The sequence below is a fragment of the Acipenser ruthenus genome, chromosome 12 (assembly GCF_902713425.1).
Source record: "Acipenser ruthenus chromosome 12, fAciRut3.2 maternal haplotype, whole genome shotgun sequence".
In the NCBI taxonomy this organism is placed as follows: domain Eukaryota; kingdom Metazoa; phylum Chordata; class Actinopteri; order Acipenseriformes; family Acipenseridae; genus Acipenser; species Acipenser ruthenus.
Window position 1 is genome coordinate 5,917,344 of NC_081200.1, and position 21,448 is coordinate 5,938,791.

General features: G+C 35.7%; 1 protein-coding gene across 2 annotated transcripts in view; it reads right to left on the reverse strand.

The window, feature by feature from the left end:
• The window catches only part of LOC117417349 (voltage-gated potassium channel subunit beta-1), a 56,039-nt gene extending 38,991 nt beyond the window's left edge, over positions 1-17,048 (reverse strand). Inside the window, exon 1 of one of the 2 annotated variants that reach the window (XM_034029444.3) lies at positions 16,596-17,048. In XM_034029444.3, coding sequence (XP_033885335.3) covers positions 16,596-16,840 — 245 coding nt within the window. In that variant the 5' untranslated portion in view covers positions 16,841-17,048. Of the gene's footprint in view, positions 1-1,230; positions 2,367-16,595 lie in introns of those variants that run through there. The other variant, XM_034029445.3, reaches the window with a different exon arrangement.
• Positions 17,049-21,448: the final 4,400 nt, after the last annotated feature.

Genomic DNA, 21,448 nt, shown 5'->3' on the forward strand with positions numbered 1-21,448 from the left:
AAATAAACTACTAAATGACATTCTACTGGAAGCCAAAGCAATACAATATTTCATGTTAGATTTTAAAATGTCACATTTTTCCATTTTTGTCAGTACAACTACTAATCGGTATGTAATTCAGTATGTTAACATAACATTGTTCAGCAGGTTTAATTTGAGTTTGTGAAGCAAAATTAGTTAATTATATAGGGAGATGCAATACTTTTGGCCAAAGCTGTACATGTTACTAGAAGGAACATATAAAATGTGAATTCGTATAATAATTCTTGTTTAAGAAAATCAACATTTTAGCGGCATTCCAAAACCTTCAGATTTAGGACCATACCACTGCACATTACAACCCCCCCCCCCCCCCCCCCAGTTTTAAATGCTAAAAAGGTGTTGTGGGAACATTCAAATCCAATAGTGAAACCACATTGACTGTTCACTGTGGCCATATTCCTATAGAAATAATGCGATTGTACAATTAAAGTTTGCTACAGTGAAATCCCCCAAGGGCACTGCTCTGCAGCTCTGTAAGGATACATTCGCATTGCAAGTCACTTTTCAGTGTTATATCACAGTATGACTAGCACATCAAAATGACAGGGTGAACTTCACAGTGCTAGATAAGCCATTCCAGATCAGAAAATAAAATAAAATAAAATAAAAACAAATCTGTAAGCTTCGAAAAGATATTTGATAAATCCAACGATAAAGTCACTGGTCATCACAGAAGGCAAGTAAACGATCCTGTCTCACGGCTCTTTATAGCACACAGAATGATTGAATAAAACTTCAACTCTTCAAGGTAATCGAGAAACTGCCTCGCCATAAATGCTCAACAAGATAATGACTATGAAAGTGTCTGGACCTGGACAGCTCTACATTCATCATAATGTCCTTAATATATTTTCTGATACTGTATTGATCCAGATCTCAAACAGGCACTTATCAGCAAAATAAGTGAATCACAACTAATTTTGATTACCTAATAAACCCATGCACCTGCTCAATTAATATGCTGCTTAACACCGTGCTTATCGCATTGTAAAGTACCGGAACAGCAAGTCTATCAACCCACCAGTACATTTTTAAATGCATTGTTTGAAAAAAGATGAATTCAATGCGCATGATATACTATACATTCCCCACAGAGTTATTTTTAAAAGCATAAGCAAAACTGACACAGAGATTTACAATTTATCACACACACAAAAAAGTTAATTTTAAAAGAACCTTATTCCATACCTATATTTCATTCCTGTCAGCTTTGCAGTCGATTCCTTTAGAGAAATGTGATTCTTCGGAGCGAATGTTCCAAAACTTCTTGCAATAATAGCCACTGTTCGGAATTTAGCCCTGGCTGCATTCACCACGTTGGGGCTGGTGGCATTTTGCTTGTTGTGCCGGTCGTCTCCATTCCGACCCTTTAAGTTGTGATCTGTACAAGCGATGGAGACCTGCATGGCTTTATCAGTTAAACTTCAGTTAAATAACACAATTCTTGACTAAACACACTACCAACGTCTTCCTCTCCCTCTAAGAGAAACACTACTCAATTCAATACACTGGGATTCACAGGCTGTCTCTTTTCTTTTTTTTTGGGGGGGGGGGGGCGAGGTTATTCCAGAATGATGTCAATGGAGCATCAGAAGAGAGGTATCCACTGTGTGCTCTTTACAGCTCAGTGCAAGTGACAGAACCAGTGAGTGATGCAGTACAGAACAGGACACTCCTGCATTCACGGGAAACCAGAATATACTGCAATCACAAAATGTATTCTCTTTTCCTTCAGTTTTTTGTTAAATCACCATGCACTTAGTGCAGCTTTCTAAAGTGCATTGACTGCACCAGCATAATGAAGTTCCAGTAATCAAACAAACAGTAGCAAAGCTGCACCTCAGTGAATCTCCTTCAGGACTGTAAAAAAACAGTCGCTTAGTCCTGAGGTCTTGCTATGGTTTTCTGCAGATAACTTATAACTGTAGAGTACTCAGCTACAATCAAATACACAAATCCCAGCCCTCTACTGATCAGCACAGATCCCCAAGGCAGAGATTTCCATCTAGATGTTTTGACCGGAGTGCCATGGAAAGAAAGACTTCTTAAGCCTGTGGTCCTTTATCTAAGAAGTTATCCGCCTACAAAGAAGAGCTTAATGTCTGGTGTGCCTTTATGCTAACAAGATAGCGCTCTTTTTATCTGCAGCTAAAAAAAAAAAGGATGTGTCCTTTGCTGCAGAAAGCAATAGAAAACAAAAGAGGTGCTGTGCGTTCGGTTTCTGCTTCCTAGGCTGTGCTGCGCTGCATCTGCACCAAGAGAAATCATCTGCAATTTTTTTTTTACCAGTGGCTCTGTGTTTTCAGCAAAGAGGATGAAAAAAAAGATCTGGAAAGGACTGACATCGTTAATGGCTGTGTGATTTATAAGGATTGGGGGGGTGGGGAGAGCTGGCAAGGCAGTGTGTGGGTTTGGAGCTGACTTACGCTATTGTTGACTAGTAACATGACTACAATGCAGTGGGGCACTCAGTATTATGCAAGGCACAATAAACTAGGGATGGTGTCGCTCAGCTGAGGTAAATGGAGAGCTGTGCCTCAGGGGGTCAGGAAGCAAAGGAAAAGAGTGCAGGGGTCTGAGGATACTGCAGCTTTGCTAACCTTTTGTTGATAAGGGCAAATACTAATTAGATGTGTAAAATCCGTTTTTAATGTCCTACTTTACGCTAAACAAACCTCCTGTGTCATTGTATTATTGCTGCAAAATAACATTGTATATAAAGAAAAAAAGATAAGAAAAATATCTCTATACCTCCTTATTGGTGCAAATGTATAATTATTCCTTTGAAGAGAAAAAAAATATCTCCTTAACTCAAGGTGCTTAACCAATATATCATTAATCCTAAAAAATAAATAAATAAATAAATAAATAAATAAATAAATAAAAAGACTCAGAAGACCTCTCTTCATAGCGTCCTATCTCGCTACTAAATGTAGATGCTAAGCTGCTGGCAAAAGTTCTTAGCCGCAGACTTGAAATTATATTACCTACCATTTTTAAACCAGATCAGACTGGCTTTATCCGTATTAGAAATTCCTCTAATAATATTGGCAGATTGTTTATTATACAATATTCCTGCAGACATGGCTTGAATAGGCTGGTTATATCCTTCGATGCCGAAAGGGCATTTGATTATGTAGAATGGAGCTATCGTTTTAATGTATTAGAAAGATTCCATATGGGTTGCTTATTTACTGACTGGATTAAGCTATTATACTCCTGTCCCAGTGCTGCTGTTATAACTAATGCTTGCATCTCTTCTCCACTGAACTTAGAGAGGGGTACCCACCAGGGCAGCCCTCTCTCGCCCCTTCTATTCCCAATAGCCATTGAACTACTAGCAGAGGCCATTAGGGCTAGCCCATATATTTCTGAATTTCAGGTGAGGGGAAGGGATCACAAAATATTATTTATAACTAAAAAAGAGACCTCTATAACAGCTCTTATTGAGATCATAAATTATTATGGTATGGTGTCTGGCTATAAAGTTAATTACTTAACATCCAAAGCCATTGCAAGTTGGAGTTCTAGGGACACACCCTCTCCACCTGTATCTTTTCCCTTTTGCTGGTCTAACAAGGGATTGATGTACCTAGGGATTCAGGTCTCACCCTCAATTTCACAATTAGCAAAGCTGAATCTTACTGCAGTGGTTAGTAAAATCACGAACGCTCTTGAAAGGTGGAGTACGCTACCTGTATCATGGTTGGGCCGTATCAGTATTTTAAAAATTAATATTTTTACCAAGACTTATATCCATTACATGTTACCTAACGCAATTCCAGTATCTGGGGACTGGGATAGCAAAGGTCTCACACAATTATTGACATTATTTAACAAAGACACTTTTCTTTCATTTGCCAAATTCTCATTTATTTAGATATCTACAGATAAGGCATTTTATCTTAAGGAATCTTAACAATCAGACCACACACACAACCCCAAAGTTAACTTTCTGGAAAAAAAGAAAATCATACTGACAACTAAGCCACTAAAATGAATCTCCTCGATTTCATAATTCTCTCTATTCCCACTGTAACGCCAATGCTGATGGTAATAGGAGTAGCTGGCAAAAATGACTTGTCATTGGAAATAGATGATGATACTTGGGAGTCGATAGTAGGATAGTATGCGAAGCAAGAAGGATAGAGAAACACAATTTAAAATTCTTCATAAAATGCATTGGACCGCACTTTTTACAAGCAGGTTTGATCCTAAGATATCTCCAGCTTAACCTAAATGTAACACAGAAACTGGCACTTCCATGCATTTGTTCTGGACACGTCCGACTATCACGCAGTTTTGGGACAGTGGAAAGAAAGAAATTTGTCAAATACTTGGGCATCCAACAGGGCTTATTTCACTCCAATGCCTTTTGGCAGCCAGTTTTAATTATATAACTGAGCCTCACAGGGCTAGGTTGGTTTATATTATTGTATGCAAAAAAGTCAATATTACAACTATGGATATCAAATTCAGCTCCTTCACGTTCCTTATGGTATCAGACTATTTTAAAGTTACTTCCATTGGAAAGGCTTACAAGTGTGCTTCACAGTAAACTAGATCCCTTTTTGAGAATTTGGCAACCGTTTTTAGATTTGGACCCCACTCTGTCAAATATCCTAAATTATATATATATATATATATATATATATATATATATAAACTGCAAAGTGTATAGAGAAAACCACATTGTACAAGTAATATTGTATATGTAATATAATGCAATATAATATAAAGAGACACCGGGACTATAGGTTAAACTATGTATTTGTGTGTGTGTTTTTTTTTTTGTAAAAATTGTTTATTCATGACTGTACTCAATGTATGTATATCAGATTGTGCTTAATATCTGTAATATTGAAATGCATGTTTAATCCAATTAAAAAGAAAAAAAAATCTGTATTACCATTAGAAATTAAATTAAAAAATTAACTGCGTTTTAATCTATACATGAGACATACAGTGATATCCTTGACTGGAGTCAGGTTTGCAGTTTTAATATTGCAATTAGGATTTATTTATCAGTAAGGTAAGGAATTGTAGGTTTAGAAATGCATTGATTCTAATGGGGATGTGACTTATAATATTTTACAGTGATTTATTCCTTCATTGCAATTTGTATTTTTTAAATTTTCCAGTGCTCTTAAATACAGCTGGGAAGAAATGGTGAAAGTTACATATGTGTTGCACTCATAAATTAATGTATGGGCCATATTGATAAATAACACTGCTGGTGCACATTATAGATCATTTTATCATTAATGTACCTCAAATATGTGATAATTTTAATTAACAATGTTTCCAAATACAGCCATATTACTTTGAATGCCAAGCTACAGTACATGGGACATACACTCCCTCCAGCCCTGCTGAAACTCTCTGAATCATGAACACAAACCCAGTACAATGCTCAGCACACTGATGAGATGAGAGGCTGTCTCCCTTCATAGGCAGGGAGAAAATACTGCCTCTATCAGAAGCAGACACAGGCTGAAACAAGGCTTGTGGCAAAGTATGTTTTGCTCGTAGTTGCAGCATGATGAAAGACTCCCATCAATGCAGATAGGAGCCTTGTGCAGTTTGCGGGAGAAGGGGAGGCAGTAATACACTACACTGAAATAAATAAATAAACTAAGCACTTTGATCTGTGTACAGCATTTTCACTCGCAGCTAATTCTCTAACCCCCAAAGGATGAGGTTTCTGACTTCAGAACCAATTATTTCAAATACACATCATGGCATGTGTCTGGCTCCCAGTTCAATATTGTGATTCACTAATGTTTATACATTCATCCTTCCAATGAATGAATTTAACGTTTTTTTTTATTTTTTTCTTTAATTTATTCTGCACCATACTGCAGGGTTTTGTTTTTCCTGCATCAAAAGATTTTATAGGTTTTTCTAGTTGTACACTTTTCTTTTCCGGCTATATTTATGGTTAGTAATTATATGGCTTGTGGGGTGAGGTAGCCCATAGCCTCATGTTGCACTAAACAGTACATGCATGCCTGTGCTTGGAATTAAATATCAATTGCGAAAGGATTTACTCTTAAAATATGAAACAGCATCTGTAGTTGAGAAGTTTAACTATGCTTCCATTTATTGCACAAAAAAAAAAAAGCAATTTATATTGGGTAAAACATGTCAACCAAGCACTCACAAGTCAATTGTATTGTTCTATGAGGAAGCTGTAATCAATTAGAAATTACAATACTTGACAGCTGTACAAAGATGCTCAGATTATTATTATTATTTTTGGTTTGATAGATTTTGTATCCGTATGCTGCTTTTATTTCAGAATAGCAATTTTTTCTGTTACAGAACCCACAGAAGTATGTTGCTGTAACAGACAAATAAAAGATCACATCTCCATATCCCAGATTAAGCCAATTATATTTCTGAATTAGATTTTTGCGAGCTGTGAAATCTGTATAACACTGAATAAAAAGGTGTAGATCCTGCTCCGTGTGAGGACAAAATGAATACACTTTTGCAGCATGTGCAGCTATGTCCAAAGGTTTTGCATCACCCCATAGAATTAACTAATTTTGCTTTCTAAAGTCGAATGAAACCTGCTCAATAATGTTACGTTAACATATTGAATTATATACCATTTTGTAGTTTTCCATATACTTAATGGAAAAAAGACACAAATTGAAAAATGTGACATTTCAAAACATAAATACTGTACTACTATTATGGCGTCCGGTAGACTTTATGCAATATCATTCTGCAGTATATTATGTTGGTATAGTATTTTTTTTTAATTATGTCTCAATCCAAAAATTCTAGGTAATGCAAAACTTTTGGCCATTACTAAGAATTAATTCCAACCTCCAGGAAATTGCAAGCTAAAGCAATCTGCTACACAAACACATCAACATTAGTAGTGATGGTGTTGTGGCTTTTGTCTATCTTTTTTTCATGGCATAAGGCCAGCCAGAGAGAAATGTTTATAAAAACAGCAAATTACATAATACATGTGACATAACACATCTTGTGTACACATTGATGTGACTGTGTACTGTGAAAACACAAAGAAAATGTACAGCTAAGTTCCTGATAAACGATGTACTGTAAATGCTATTTGTAAATGAATTTTGATGTGCAATTATTCTGATGTTATATCATGTTTTTTTACATGCCATGAACCGTGTGAACTAGCAGGATTATGTTCCCATTTCAATGGGAAACGTCAGCATAACTTTGCCTCAAGAAAAGATTAACGTCATGGTATTTATTGTCATGTTATGTTGCAGGCAATGAACGCTGCTGGCGATCGCTGACATCCATATCTGCTTTAGATAAAGGGGTGAGGGTGACCCAGTATGGCAGAAATCCAACACGTGGTGTATGGTAAAAACACTGAGCCCCAACCAGCTATAGGGCACAGCGGAGATACAGAATAGATGAAAAAATCCAGCAGATAAATAACTTGCAGGAACAGGAAATGTGAACAAACATGAAAAACAAAGTGTTTGCAAGGGAGCTAAAATAATGTCATGCTGATTTCAAATAGTTAGTTGGTGTGGTTATCAGCTTCAAGTGCTGTGCACTGCTCAGGTATTAGGATACAAGAGGGCTAAAGAGCCTTTACAGGACAGTACATGCAGTCAAATTGATATTTTCATCCGTCTAACCCTCTTACGTAGTCCCTACCTGTTTTTACTTTACGGTTTATAATAAGTCAATTTGGATTGACCAAGCAGCACCATTAATTGATTATAACACTCCTGTTCTTTAATATGGGAGTCAAGGACAGCTGAGGTGACCATTGATTTTTATGTACAATTGCTGTCAAAACACCAGCATCTGAAACTTAAATCTGGCCTTGATGACCCCATGTACTACCTGTATATAACACCAAACTGTATCAGAATTATGTTCAAATTTCATCATTTATTAGTAGTATATGATAGAAAATGTATTTCTTAGTGAAACTTATGAACGGTTTTGTCTCAATTTACATCAATTGCCATTGCTGCTTCAACAGCTGATTTCTACAGTCAAGTAGAATATATTATATCGGAGCAGAACCTACTTTTGTGCAACTTGGGAGTCAAACTCATTAAAACTATGCAAAAGATGATTTAAAGGATTATTTTAGAATTGCAATTCCCATGTTCAATATTTAAAGAGAGAGGCTCATTAAATTCAGAAATAAAGTGGGTCACAATTGATTCAAAACATGCTACTCACCACTCCTATCCCTAGGTAGAAATAGTAACAATATAACAGGGTTTATTATTATTATTATTATTATTATTATTATTATTATTATGGTTTTTCTTTTTTAATGTGCTAAGATTATGAGCATCATAGCTCTTAAGATGACAATAAAATTGGCCGCCTTTGGCATTTTAAAATAAAATAGCCTACAGAGACTCCCATGCACTGTTAGAGATAATGGGTCTGTTGAATGTATCCAAAAGAGGGGTAGATCTGTGTTTAGATCAGTTGCCTACACCCCATGTCTTCCACCCCCCTCTAAACTGTGGCACTGACCGCATTTCAATCTGCTCAGCTTCATATTTGTAACTGTGGCACCTATTCTGCAGATGATACAGACCACATGATGAAGGCAGCAATAGAACACTGTGCCTTTAAATGCCCTCTGGCTGGCCTCTGGCCTATAATGGACCACAGAATAACCCCATAACGCTACCAATCCTGGAGAATACACTATTAAGAGAAAGCTTCAACATAAGCTTCGATGAGTACATACATTATTTTGAAATATTTTGTGCCACAGTAAGACAGCTCTATAATAAATTGCTTATCCAATTAAATAAAATAGACAATAAAAAACACGGATTGCATTTTATACTTGTAATGATATTGTGGGAATGGGAATTGCCATGTGCAAAAATAATGGCAGATAAAAGTAACCCACTACTTATAATTTTTTTGCACCACTGGCACCAATTAACTTTTGCCCTCATTGTTTAAATCGTTTGATGATGCTGGTTTTGTATTACTGCAAAGCTCTCATATTCATTCCCCTATTGAAGCTGTAGCTGTCCATGTGGTACACATATTTAATCACAATTCCTTTAGCAGGGTGCTGGCTAAAGGTTGGACCAACACAGCAGCTGCATAGCAATGCATTCAGGCTGAATCTCTACTCAGAACTCTTTAACCATTTGTGTACCTTGTGAAAACAGAATGCACACAAATCTGCTTGACTTGTACATTTGAGTCCCGTTTAGTATACTGCTTTCAAATCGGTAATGCAGCACTTTGAAGTAATCAAAAAATAAATGCATTATCAGAGTCACAAGCAAACAGAGAAATGCTACATGTTGTCTTATAACTGGAGTTATTCTAATCTTCAGTCCATGGATTACTTTGAAAACCAAATTCCCTTGTTTGTTCAGGTTTTTATTTTTTATTCTACGGTATATGAAGATATTTTCCGAGCGCTGCTGTTGTCCTGCCTGTTCTGTCAATAGAAATGCCTGTGAAACCGTCGGGCCTTGTGGTTTGTACTCCAGGGTCCAATTAGGTCTCTCTTCTGCCAAACCCAATAAATCTGATGACAATGGTTAATTATTGTTTTTGCTTTACAAATGTAAGGTTTCTTTCAGTTCTGAGATGTATAACTCAAGACACAGTAACTGAAAGTTGGGGTGCTTGCTGGTTGAGGTGGATTAAGACAACACCCAGTTTCAGTATGTTTCAGGAATCCAGGTTCCCCTTCAGGCACATCTTTGACACATATTTAAAAATAATATTTCTATCCAGTTATGGTAGCTCTATTACTGTGTCTGAAATAGGAATTTATTATTATTATTATTATTATTATTATTATTATTATTATTATTATTATTATTATTATTTTATTTAAATATGTTTTAACGTGAAAAAAGCGTTATGTTATAGCCTTGCTTTCCTGATGATGCAGTTCCTTAATTGCATGTTATATTCTACTAATCAAATACATTTGTTATATGATTAATTCAAATTTGTAAAGATTGCTCTGATTCAATGTCTGCCATATCCTCTGTGTGTTTTCAAGATCGCCTTAATTAATGCAAGTGAGATCGATTCCCAAATTAAAAATGAAAACCAAATCCACAGTCAGATGCACAGATGGTTCCTTCTAATTAGTGAACAGCAATACAAAACGGGGAGAGGATGCATGGAGTTTTTTTAATTATTATTATTATTATTATTATTATTATTATTATTGCTTTAAAAATAAAACTATTTATCTGCTCCTATTTCAACATAAATATTCTAGAAATACATTTATAAACAGCAACTATAATCTGTGGTTACATTTTGAAAAAAGCTACTGATTTTACAGGAAAAATAGATAAAATGCTGCAGTCTCCCATGAGATTATATTTGTTATAACCCTGTCAAACACAGGGCTTCTTGGGAAACTGACTATTACAGTAGCAGATCTTAGAATGCTAAAAGAAATGCAGCACTCAGTGGGACTTAATGTGCATAGGTAGCATAATTACTGGTAATGAATGAAAGTACCCTTTACAATAGGACTATCATCCCACAATATAGTATAAAGAGTTGTATGCCACAGTTAAAAATGAGTATTACCAATAAAACAGCTCCTCCTGCTGGATAGTTTGGAAGTAAATTATAATTTCCCCCTAAAAAACCGCACATACAGGATTTTTTAAATATTTGTATTGCAGGTTTATTGAACAAAAAGATTGTCTGGTTGTGGTAACATAATGTAGCTGGGGCTTGTCTTCATACACTGGCCTTGAATTTCTGCATATCTTAAAACACACACACGCCCACTTACAGCACATGCACATATAAATCATAATGTGACTTGCAGTCCTTGGATTAATGTGTGGAGTCTCATAGCACTGTCTATGAGCCTGCATTTTGATTTGTGTTTCTTGCTAAGTGACAGAACTGACATTGAGAGTCTCTGAAACTGTAAGGTTTAGTGGTGGTTATCATTATCAAACTATAATCAGGCACACAAACAGCAATATTAACAGACTCAGCTATTAACTTAAAGTTAAGTCTTACAGTAGTACATGAGGCAAATAAATAATACTTTTAAAATGATTTGTTATATTTACACCTGCCAGTCCACTCAAGGAAATTATACCAAGCTTCACCTCTAAGTTTATAGTTAATTTTTTCCTTATTTTTAGACAGATAGAGATAGGATGTTGATACTCAATTAGAGTACAGGTTTAAGATGATCTCACAGCTTTGGGCAGACTGAAGCAAAGCCAGACCCTATATCTGGCTGAACTATATCTGTATGGGGGCTCGGGTATAATCTGAGTTGGTTCTGTTAGGAATTATTGTATTCCATTATTGCACAGTGTACCAAAAACTATTTTCAAAGAACAACAGCAGCAACATTTCATTTACTGTATATATCGCAGCAACCAAAGTCCCCAGTCAGATCACTGGTGGTTGCTCACAATTGTAGAACAAGTCAAAATGCAGTTCAATATGAACCTCAGCGGCTCTGGATAGATTTTGCTTTTGAACCCCCCTGTAAATTAAGATTCCCTACAGTCGGGCAAGAAAAAACACATTTCAGAGGATTAAAAAAAAAAAAAAATCTATTCATGGTCAAGAATATACAGCCTTTCCAACTTCAAGCAGAGTAGAGAAGCAGGGTCCATTTCATGAAGGCTCACAGGGTTTGAGATCCATATTAAAAATGCTTTCAGATATTTAAAAAGCTACTCTGGTCCCCAAAACCTGAAAGTGGCAAGACAATGGAGATAGGTTGGTTATGTGCTTAGATAACCTAATTTCAACAGGGCATTGTCGCAGAGTACAGGACAGAGATTTATGGGGGACGCACAAGATTTTAATAACTAACATCAGCCTCCTTCTGAGTTCACTTTTGTGTTCAAATACTTGCCATTTATCTTCATGTGAGTTAATGTGTGACACAGAGGCTACAGAGCTGCTGTTGGCTGAATTGACACCTGCAAAGAAGATCTACCTGGAGAAGGTCTACCTGGACCATCATGGACTTTCACTATGGCTTTAGGCACATTACGCAGAATTTTCCTCTCTACTGTAATTATTACAGCCTGTGGCAATTACATGACTGAACAGAATTATGTATGTAATTCATGGATTTAATTCAAATTAATTCAAAAAGCATAACTGACTGATATTTTCCCCCTGCCACCTGGTTAAATAAGCAGTTTTATAACAAACCAAAAACATTAACCAACTTTTAAACTGCACCCAGAAGCTGCACTTTTCAAGCAGATTCTTAAAACAGTATATTTGAGCTATAATAACCATTTCCATTTTCCCTCTCAGTTCTGAACTGCTTCCTAAATACATAAGATGAATACAAATTCGTAACTAATCCAGATTCAGGTTTGGCCCAAACCCAAACCAAAGCAAAGACGATATTTCATCTTTTTAGACAAACTTATTTCCACAACTTCTTGAATATTACATTCTAATAATTGCAAAATAGTGTTCACATTATCAACCTAAATGAATTAAAATAGAATTTAGGAAACTCAGACCACCATATATATTTTTTTCTAATTGTAGGTAAAAAAAAAGAAGTTCATCACATATTTTTTTTATTTATTTCTGCTTGCAGTCCTAGTTCGATTTAATGACATCATCTCAACGTTGTTTCAGGCGTCCCATTTCACTCCATTTGTATTCATGAACCGTAAATAATGTTCGACTATCAAGTGTTTTACTTACAAGATAAAATGACTGTATAGATAAGGGCATCTTAGAATAATGAGTAATTCCTTTATAATTATGTAAACTTTATAAGTATTTAATGAGGACACCTGCCAGACTACATAAAAAATTCATTATTTTTCCACACTGAATTAGTAATGAGCACTTAACGTTAATGTATTTTCATACCTCCAATTACATAAGGTACACAATAGCTCCATTATTTCTTGTTTGTAACTTATTTGTAAAACAACGCAATTAGGATTGTTGTATCATGCTGACAAGCACGTTGAGTACAATTAATACACCTCAGAGATTCACAAGACATTTCTTGGGAAACTACAGGGAGCTACTTGACTGAAGGCAAAACAGTAAAGTTATCTATCTAAATTTAAGCTTGCAATAAAACATTCATCCAAAAACATATCTAAGTATGATAAGTTGGTCTACATAAATCCTCTAATGCAACATTATTGAACCTTCAGGCTACAGTGCACCTCATTCGTTTCAATGGTATCGTGCACAGATATTTCTCCGATTCAGAGGAGCAGATCTAACATTAGTTCCACCAGTGCATTCTGGGTCCAGATCAAACACTTCAAAGACGATGCTGTCAATGCATATTGCAGTGAGGAAACACAATAATACATTGGACTGACTTAGAGAATGTGGACTGATTTAGAGAACCTTCTTGAAAAAATCTGATGGCTCTGAGCATGATAATAGGCAAAGGTCAGAAATGATCTAGAACCAATACTACTACTACTGCTACTACTATTACTACTACTACTAATAATAATAATAATAATAGTAATAATAATAATAAAATCTTCCTTTAGTGAAATTCCATGTTGAAAGCCTCAGCTGTGTCACTTATGTAAGTTGCCAGTGCACGTCTATTAAATTCTTCACTTGTAGTGCATAAATCTCTCAAAGCATTAGTGTCAGAGCGTATAATAGGCATATCACAATGGAAGCACCGTTTTAGGTTTGAATTCAAAGTGAATTTCAATACGTCATATTTTATAATTGGAATCACTCAATGCTTTGAGTTTGGTCCCTGTAGTACTTTGCAGAGCCGTCACCCAAGGCTGCAGTTTCATCAAGGGTAACTGGTTATTTAAACCACAAGACAAATGTCATTAGAACTATTTTGGAGCGTAGTGTTTTTGTTACAAAACAAATTAACAGCCCTATTTTGCTTTCCTGAGATAAGTCTGATGTTCATCAAGCCTGTTGGACATAATTGAATTAATTTCTTTACCTTCATTCCCATTATTTTGCTTTTCATTGAATGTATCCACTTTGAAATCTTGTGTATTTTGGTAGTGTCTTCAATGACAACCTTGTGCAGCAAAATCTCTTAAAGTAAACATACAAACATTGCAACACAAATTGAGTTTGTGAGCAAACATATAAAGGGTCCTGTTGGTCAGCAAGTTTAAAAGGCAAAGGCAAACTTTCTGAAAGGAATAAACCCATTCTAACAGCATGAAACTAGCAATAAACTACAGAGAATTTGCCTTTGCATTTTCTGTGAAATACGAACGGCTCCAATAGCCACATTAATATTAATCTTGGTCAAACAAAACTTTTTAACTGAGACAGGGAAAGAATGAATTATTTCTGTAAGATTTGTCCAGGGATTTACTCTTCTATTTCAGATTGACAGTTTTATTTGAAATTACTGTTGATTCGGTTCCAGCGATATAATCTATGACCACAAAGTCATCTCTGTAGCATCCATCTTCGCTTCTGTAATAGAACTCACTGCTGGTTAATAAGTTGGAAATGTCTTATCGACCTCCAGGTTAAAGTTTACTGGTTTGAGTTACACAATGCAAGACACTTCTTTCCATATTCTGTGCTGGTATTATCCATTTCATCTATCAAAGCCCTCATTATACAGGTTGCATAGACAGGAAGCAGAAAGCAAGCCAGCTGTGCCTTGCACCATACAGGTAGGATGAGCCGCAGAGTGCTTATGGTAGAGTCATTACACATGAGGAATGATAAGTCCTGTTAAATCTGAACCTGGGTTTGTATCATTGAAAAAATCTGAACTTTACAGGCACAATGTTTGATTCTAGACTGCCAAACCCTACAGTCTTCAAACTTTTATTCATGGGTGTGATATGTTGTTATAAGATTTAAAATGCATTTTATAATTTGTGCAAAGAGATTTTTAGTACAGTAAAATCAAACTGTAGTTGTTACTTCAATCCAGCATTGTTACAAAGGAGTCATCAGCATATATTTCAATCCCATTTATATGCTACATCATGTATCACATTCTCTATACTGCACATTTTAGAAAACATACAGCCATTAAATGATCAGCACTTGTTTTATTGCACATATCACACCCTACTGTATATGGGTATATATAGCGCCCTTCATGTGGAAGTATCCCAGTTGCACAGTTAGTGGGCTCATGCTGGGTCAAAAAGATACCAGGCACTGAGTTCCATAGTCAACGGGTCTAAGATTTATTACTGTGTTTCCAACTCGTTCTACAGACCAGGTACGCAATGCAGTTCCAGGCCTTCCAATCAAAATCCAGGAAATTGTACAGGCTCTAGTATTGTGCTGTCAGACACATGTTTAAAATACACCACCTGGTATCAAACATAAATCATTTATTGGGAAGGCAGAGGTTGCATTCAATCCCACAAATCCCATGTCCAAAAACGAGTATTCAGACAGAATGGCTTAAAGGAGACAGGTCCTTTCTGCTGGGCAACCCAAGGTGCAGCATATGCTCAACTTTCCTTTACAATTCTCAAGCTCTTAAGAAAAGATCGGAACACTTGACACTGAAAACTAATTCAAGTGAAAATAGCTATCCTTTCTCACAATTATCAACATTAGCCAATATGGTGTTTTTCATATGCCAATAACTACCACTTTCACAAGAAATGATACATACATATATTTTTTTCACCCAGCAGAACTACTAAAATATACATATATAGTGTTTTATGTAGGTTAGATAAACACTGGACTCCACTGACAGCTCTGAACAAGGTGCTTACTGTAGCTTGTCAGTATTAGCAAAGCATGTCTATTCTTTGAAACGATTGTTCCTGAAACGTTGAACACCGGCAAAAGAATGGAGATGCCACAGGCAGAAAACTGACACACAATGACCTGTGAACAATAATTTTCAGCTGCTTTTAAGTTTCATTCAGAATGAACCGCAGAACTTAATTAAAGTCAGAGGGAAAAAAATATAAGGAAAGTAAATCAATAATATTCCTAGGAGATGTGATGTTTTCAGTTTTGAATTAAATAATAACTTAAAAGCGTCATTCTGATACTTCAGAAATAAACTTCTACATTTTAAAACACATTATTATCCACAATCCATTATTCCTATCCATAAAAAAAAAACCATGAACCATTCTTAATTACGCTACCTCTTTGCATGCCTAAAGACTACGGCTAATTCTAAATTTCTATAACTATTTTAAAATTGAATTAAAAAAGGTTACTCTAACTTGGTTAAAGGGCAAACCGATTTGCAGATCACTGACAGTTAGGGGGCTCCTATTAACATGATAGTTTTTTCTACTGTCTGTTACAATTACTGAGTTCCAGAAAGTGATATAAATCAGTCTATGAAAGCAAGCATCAAGTTCAAAAAAGACCATTGCTGTACTTTAGGAAGACCTGTGCACTAATGGGGAGTGATGTGATTTTATTAATATTTTGCATAATTACATATTTTGCTAAATATGCTACAGTACCAACAGTATAAACTTTTTGACCTACACAAGGTTACTATATATTTTGCAACCTCCCCTGCTGCTCTGGGGTTAATTTGTGGTCGTGTTAAAGTATCTGTCTCTGCTTTTTAAAACATGCAAAAGCCACTCTACCTGTACAGCATTCCAGTCTCTGCTTTGACTGTTTCCTGCAAGGACAGCGCATGCACGTTTAGGAACTCCTCGAGATGTTTCAGTTCCACGGCTCCGTTTGACCTCACGCTCCAGCACATACCTGATGGATACACTTTTGGACCTGTGCTAGGTTTTTGAAACTTTGAAGGGATTTTGTCCGGTTTCTGCACGCCCCGTTGCTTGGGGTTAGAGATCTCACTGCATGGAGCTTTGACCAAGTACATGACTGTGTCTTGCTTTACAGAAAGAAACCCCCCCAAAAACAAAAAATTAAAAATAAAAAGTTAAAATCCAGATTCTTTTAATTCAAAAACAAGGGAAAACTGCATTTTCAGCAATGCACATGTTAGACTCCTCTGCTGCTTATAAATAATGCCCTTTTCCATCACACTTCCCTCAGCGTATTATGCAGCAGCTTAGTTATGTTTCACTGCCTAATAAATACCATGGGAATCTAGGGCATTTTTTTCCTTCACAATATAATCTGTAGCGAGTGCCTCCCTTTTTACTATGCCTACATGAGATGGACAGTGGCCAGGTCCAGTGACCTTGTGATTTCAGATCACCTTTGAGTCTAAATTTGACACCGGGTCTTTGAGGAGATTGTGGGATTAAAGAGGTCTGCCAGTTCCCATGTTATTCTGGGAACATCTATTATTAAAGGATTGGTACTAAACCTTTATTTTACCATCTGTTCCCAGACTGTCTGGAAAACTTCATAACAAATATGAAGAACGATGTGAAGAAAGAGTTGTTTTTTTTTTTTTAACCAATTGACCGCTGTGATATACAACAACATTTAAAAACAGGCGTAACAAATTCTCCAAATACTACGTAACAAAACAACATTATAACTATTGTGTAATTCAAAACACACACACACACACACACACATACACATACATATAAAAAAAATAGCGCAACTAAATAAATATTGCAGCAGATCATCACATCGTTTTGCCCAGTCTACCAAATAGCAAAAATTGTTTCCCATAACGACATGGCCAGGAATAATATGGGAAGAGAAGTCAACTGACAATGGAATTCCCACACTGCGCAGACACACTAAATCTATCACATGACTGGAGATCAGCTTCTGAGACATCTATTTTAATAGCAGGGGTGCCCTATATTATTGATTTCTTGCAGACATTCTACATTTCCTGGTTATTTCATACACATCGCCTCTGTCATTTACAGTACAGCATGGGGAGAGCTGAAAACAGTTCCACTATACCGCTTTTGGTTATGAATTTCTGACCTCTTACTTTCATGGAGTGTGGGTCTTTCACAACAAAGATTTTGAGACTTAAAATCTCAGGATTTAAAAGACTTATCCTTTAAGCTGAGGGAACACGAAGCCACTGTATGGCTTGGAAACATCACATTTTTCAATTTGTGTCAGTTTTTGTTAACTATATGGAAAACTACAAAGCGGTATGTAATTGAATATGTTGACATAACATTATTCAGCAGGTTTTATTGACATGAAGCAAAATGAGTTGCAAGGGATGCAAAACTTTCAGTCATAGCTTCATAGTAGTGTATTAAATAAATCCCAAAGCAGAAGATAAACTGTAGTTGTACATTCAAAGTATTCTGTGTAATATTCTCTTTTGAGACGAGCAACCGCTTCCAAGTTTTCTAGTGAATTGATGAGTCACTGCAGTTTGTATCTACTGTGTTGCTCTGAATATTAACTCAAGTTAATGCGGCAATGGTAGGTGGACTGATTTATGTGATTTTACTACACCCATTAGTCCAAAGTCTCATGTATTCCTGAGTCACACAGAATATATGGCAGGGTTCATAACATATGTCCACAGTTTCCTAATGTACACATCTATTATGCTTCATTCGTAGCAATTTCCTAAAGTGTGCAGTCATTCCTGTCTCACTTAAAAGTATAGCTATCGATTCTGCATTGAAAGCAAGAGATCCAACCAAGAGATCTTAAACACAAAAAAGGGAATCAGTGATAATGCTGCCAATTTAAATAAAAGGTACGAAAGTAATTTCAAAACCTGGAAAACACATACAACTGTGGCCAAATGTTTTGCACCCTATAGAATCAACTAATTTTGCTTCATAAATTCGAATGAAACCTGCTGTTAATATACTGAATTACATATCAATTTGTAGTTTTACTGACAAAAATGGAAAAATCTGTGACATTTTAAAATCTAACATGAAATACTGTACTACTTTGGCTTCCAGTAGAATATTGTAATATTAATTTATAGTTTATTTAATGACACTGTGTTAAATAAAAGATTTAAATTATAGTTGTTTTTTTTCATGTCTCAATCCTAAAATTCTAAGTGTTAACATACTTAATTACATACTGTTGTGTAGACTTGCGATATCATTTTAAATATCTAAATGATCTTTATATAGTTTATTTTTTATTTTTTATTATATCTTGATCCAAAGGTCTACCTGAAACCATAATAGTAGTACAGTAGGCTATTTCAAGTTAAATGTTAGTTTTCAATTTATCAGTGTTAAGTATATGGAAAACTACAAAGCGGTGTGTAATTCAATATGTTAACGTTATGTTACATTATTCATCAGGTTTCATTCGACTTTATGAAGCTAAATTCTACAGGATGATGCAAAACCTTTGGCCATAGCTATAATTTGGGCCCTTCATCTATTGGAATTTGTCAGACATAAAGCAAACAGTCTTCCTAATCTTATCACATAAAGGCACTGGACTCTGCTGACAGCAAGACATTAACATGCTCCAGATAAAAATAAAGCACACTGCTTTGTTTGGTGCTGCTGCTGCTTCAATGCCAACTGCTGGTTGGCTTTTTGCAGCCAGATAATGTAAGCTAGCATGAGCTCATCTGATCCTCACAGTGGAAGGTGTGGGACAGTCACAGTCAACAGGCGAGTGTAAAAGTACAATACTTTGCTGAGACGGTGCAGCTGAAACACAGCGTGTAAACAGCATTGAAATCCTTTGTTGTTGGTTGTAGCATTACAACAGATCCTGTCTCAGCCTTTCTCAGTAAATACACATTTCTAAACAATGTCTTATTTTATTACCAGCTTTTAAGTGCTTGAAGTTCAAGGTAAAAAAAAAAACATACATTTTAAACCTCACATACCGGCACATTATAAGATATAATTGTTGCTTTTTTTAAAATATCAAAATAGGCAAAATGATAAAGCCAGGTCATGTGTCCAAAATTAGACAAAACATTTTTGGTTAAATGAATTCTATGCTAATTTAAAACAGCTCTGGATTCCCTCCATACTGTTCATTATCCACACTGCTGCTATTTAATATTAGTTTTCCAAAAGAAAGTATATGCATTTTTGTATGAACATAACTTTCTTTATAATAACATTAATTTCTTTCTCTCTGTCTCACTCTTTCTCTGGATTGCTTGTACAAAACTAATTCTCCCCACTGGAGAGGAAGTGGAGTGATTCTAACAATAATTAATGACACATTGTTTTACTGAACTGGGTGAGTTTATGGCTCTAGATAAGACAGGCAGTGAAGATGCTTAATAAATCTCTTCTACAGAAATGAGAAGATGAAGAATGACAGCTGGTATTTAACTAAGCATATCAGACCCCAGTCACTGCAACCTTCTGAACATCCATAGGAAATTGCACACGTGCATTTCTTATTGCTTTTGTGAAATGGATCCCAGTATTCAATTAAGTTATTATAGGGTGGTAGGCAGCAGGTGACACAACCCCAAACTCTGAGGATCAGATATATACAGTAAGTATATATTCCCCCATTCTGTATATGGTACATATCTGTTAGCATGTCTATGTGTTTTTAGCATGTATGAAATTATCCATTGATATAATAATTTGCCAATGCATGCATCATGTCACGTAAATGGGGATGAAACAAAATCACAAGCTAAATTCAAAATATAGTAATCAGATATTATGAAACCCCCACTTGCCTCAGGATTTTTGACAGCCCTCAGAACCCTTATAAAAAGACACCATCACTAAGAATTAAGTGAAGTGTTATGCTGTGTATAGATTTTAATGTAATTTTCTCCCCTTTCAGCTGAAAAAAAAGCAAAAAACACTAACACGACAGCTTTACTAGTGAGAGACATTTCATTGATCAAATTATGAATCTACTTTTTGCTGGAAATCATTGTATGTGGATTTGCCTATTTTAAATGAATCGCAGTATCTCAGAACAAGCTAACAATCTGTGATACATCAGTATAGTCTTTACAGACTGCAGCAACTTTTCATACGAAGCCTGAATTGTCCTTCCATTCTCCAGACTCTGTGATAAATAGAAACCAGCTGTAGAAACCAGGTTGCAGAACATCAAGTGAAGCTTGTTTCATCCAACTGCTGTGCCCCTTGATCACCCTCACACAATTCCAGCAACCAGAAGTGCTGTTTTCAAATTGTTCATACAGGGCTGTAAGAATTTTTATATGGGGAATATTGAAGGTTATTGATTTGTACGTAAACAGCCAACATTTAAGTGCAGTAAGCTAACACAAAACCACTATGTCAAAGAACAAATTATATCTAAAACAGTCACATTTTTTGAATTCAAATTAACAAATTACAATACATAAAACTATTTTTACATCTGTGAATCTATTTAAAATACATTTATTTCAGTAAAACTGCCCATGCACAATATATCTTAAGGGAAGCTATCTGTTTCAGAAAAGACTCAAATTGTAGTCTACCAATATAACGGCTTGTCCTTATAAATTCTGAAAATGGACAGATTCATTCTGTCTGGGATCATGGTCTTGGTGAAAATCATGCAGCATTACTATCGGTTACTGGTACTCAAAATGTTGACACCTCCCTTTCTA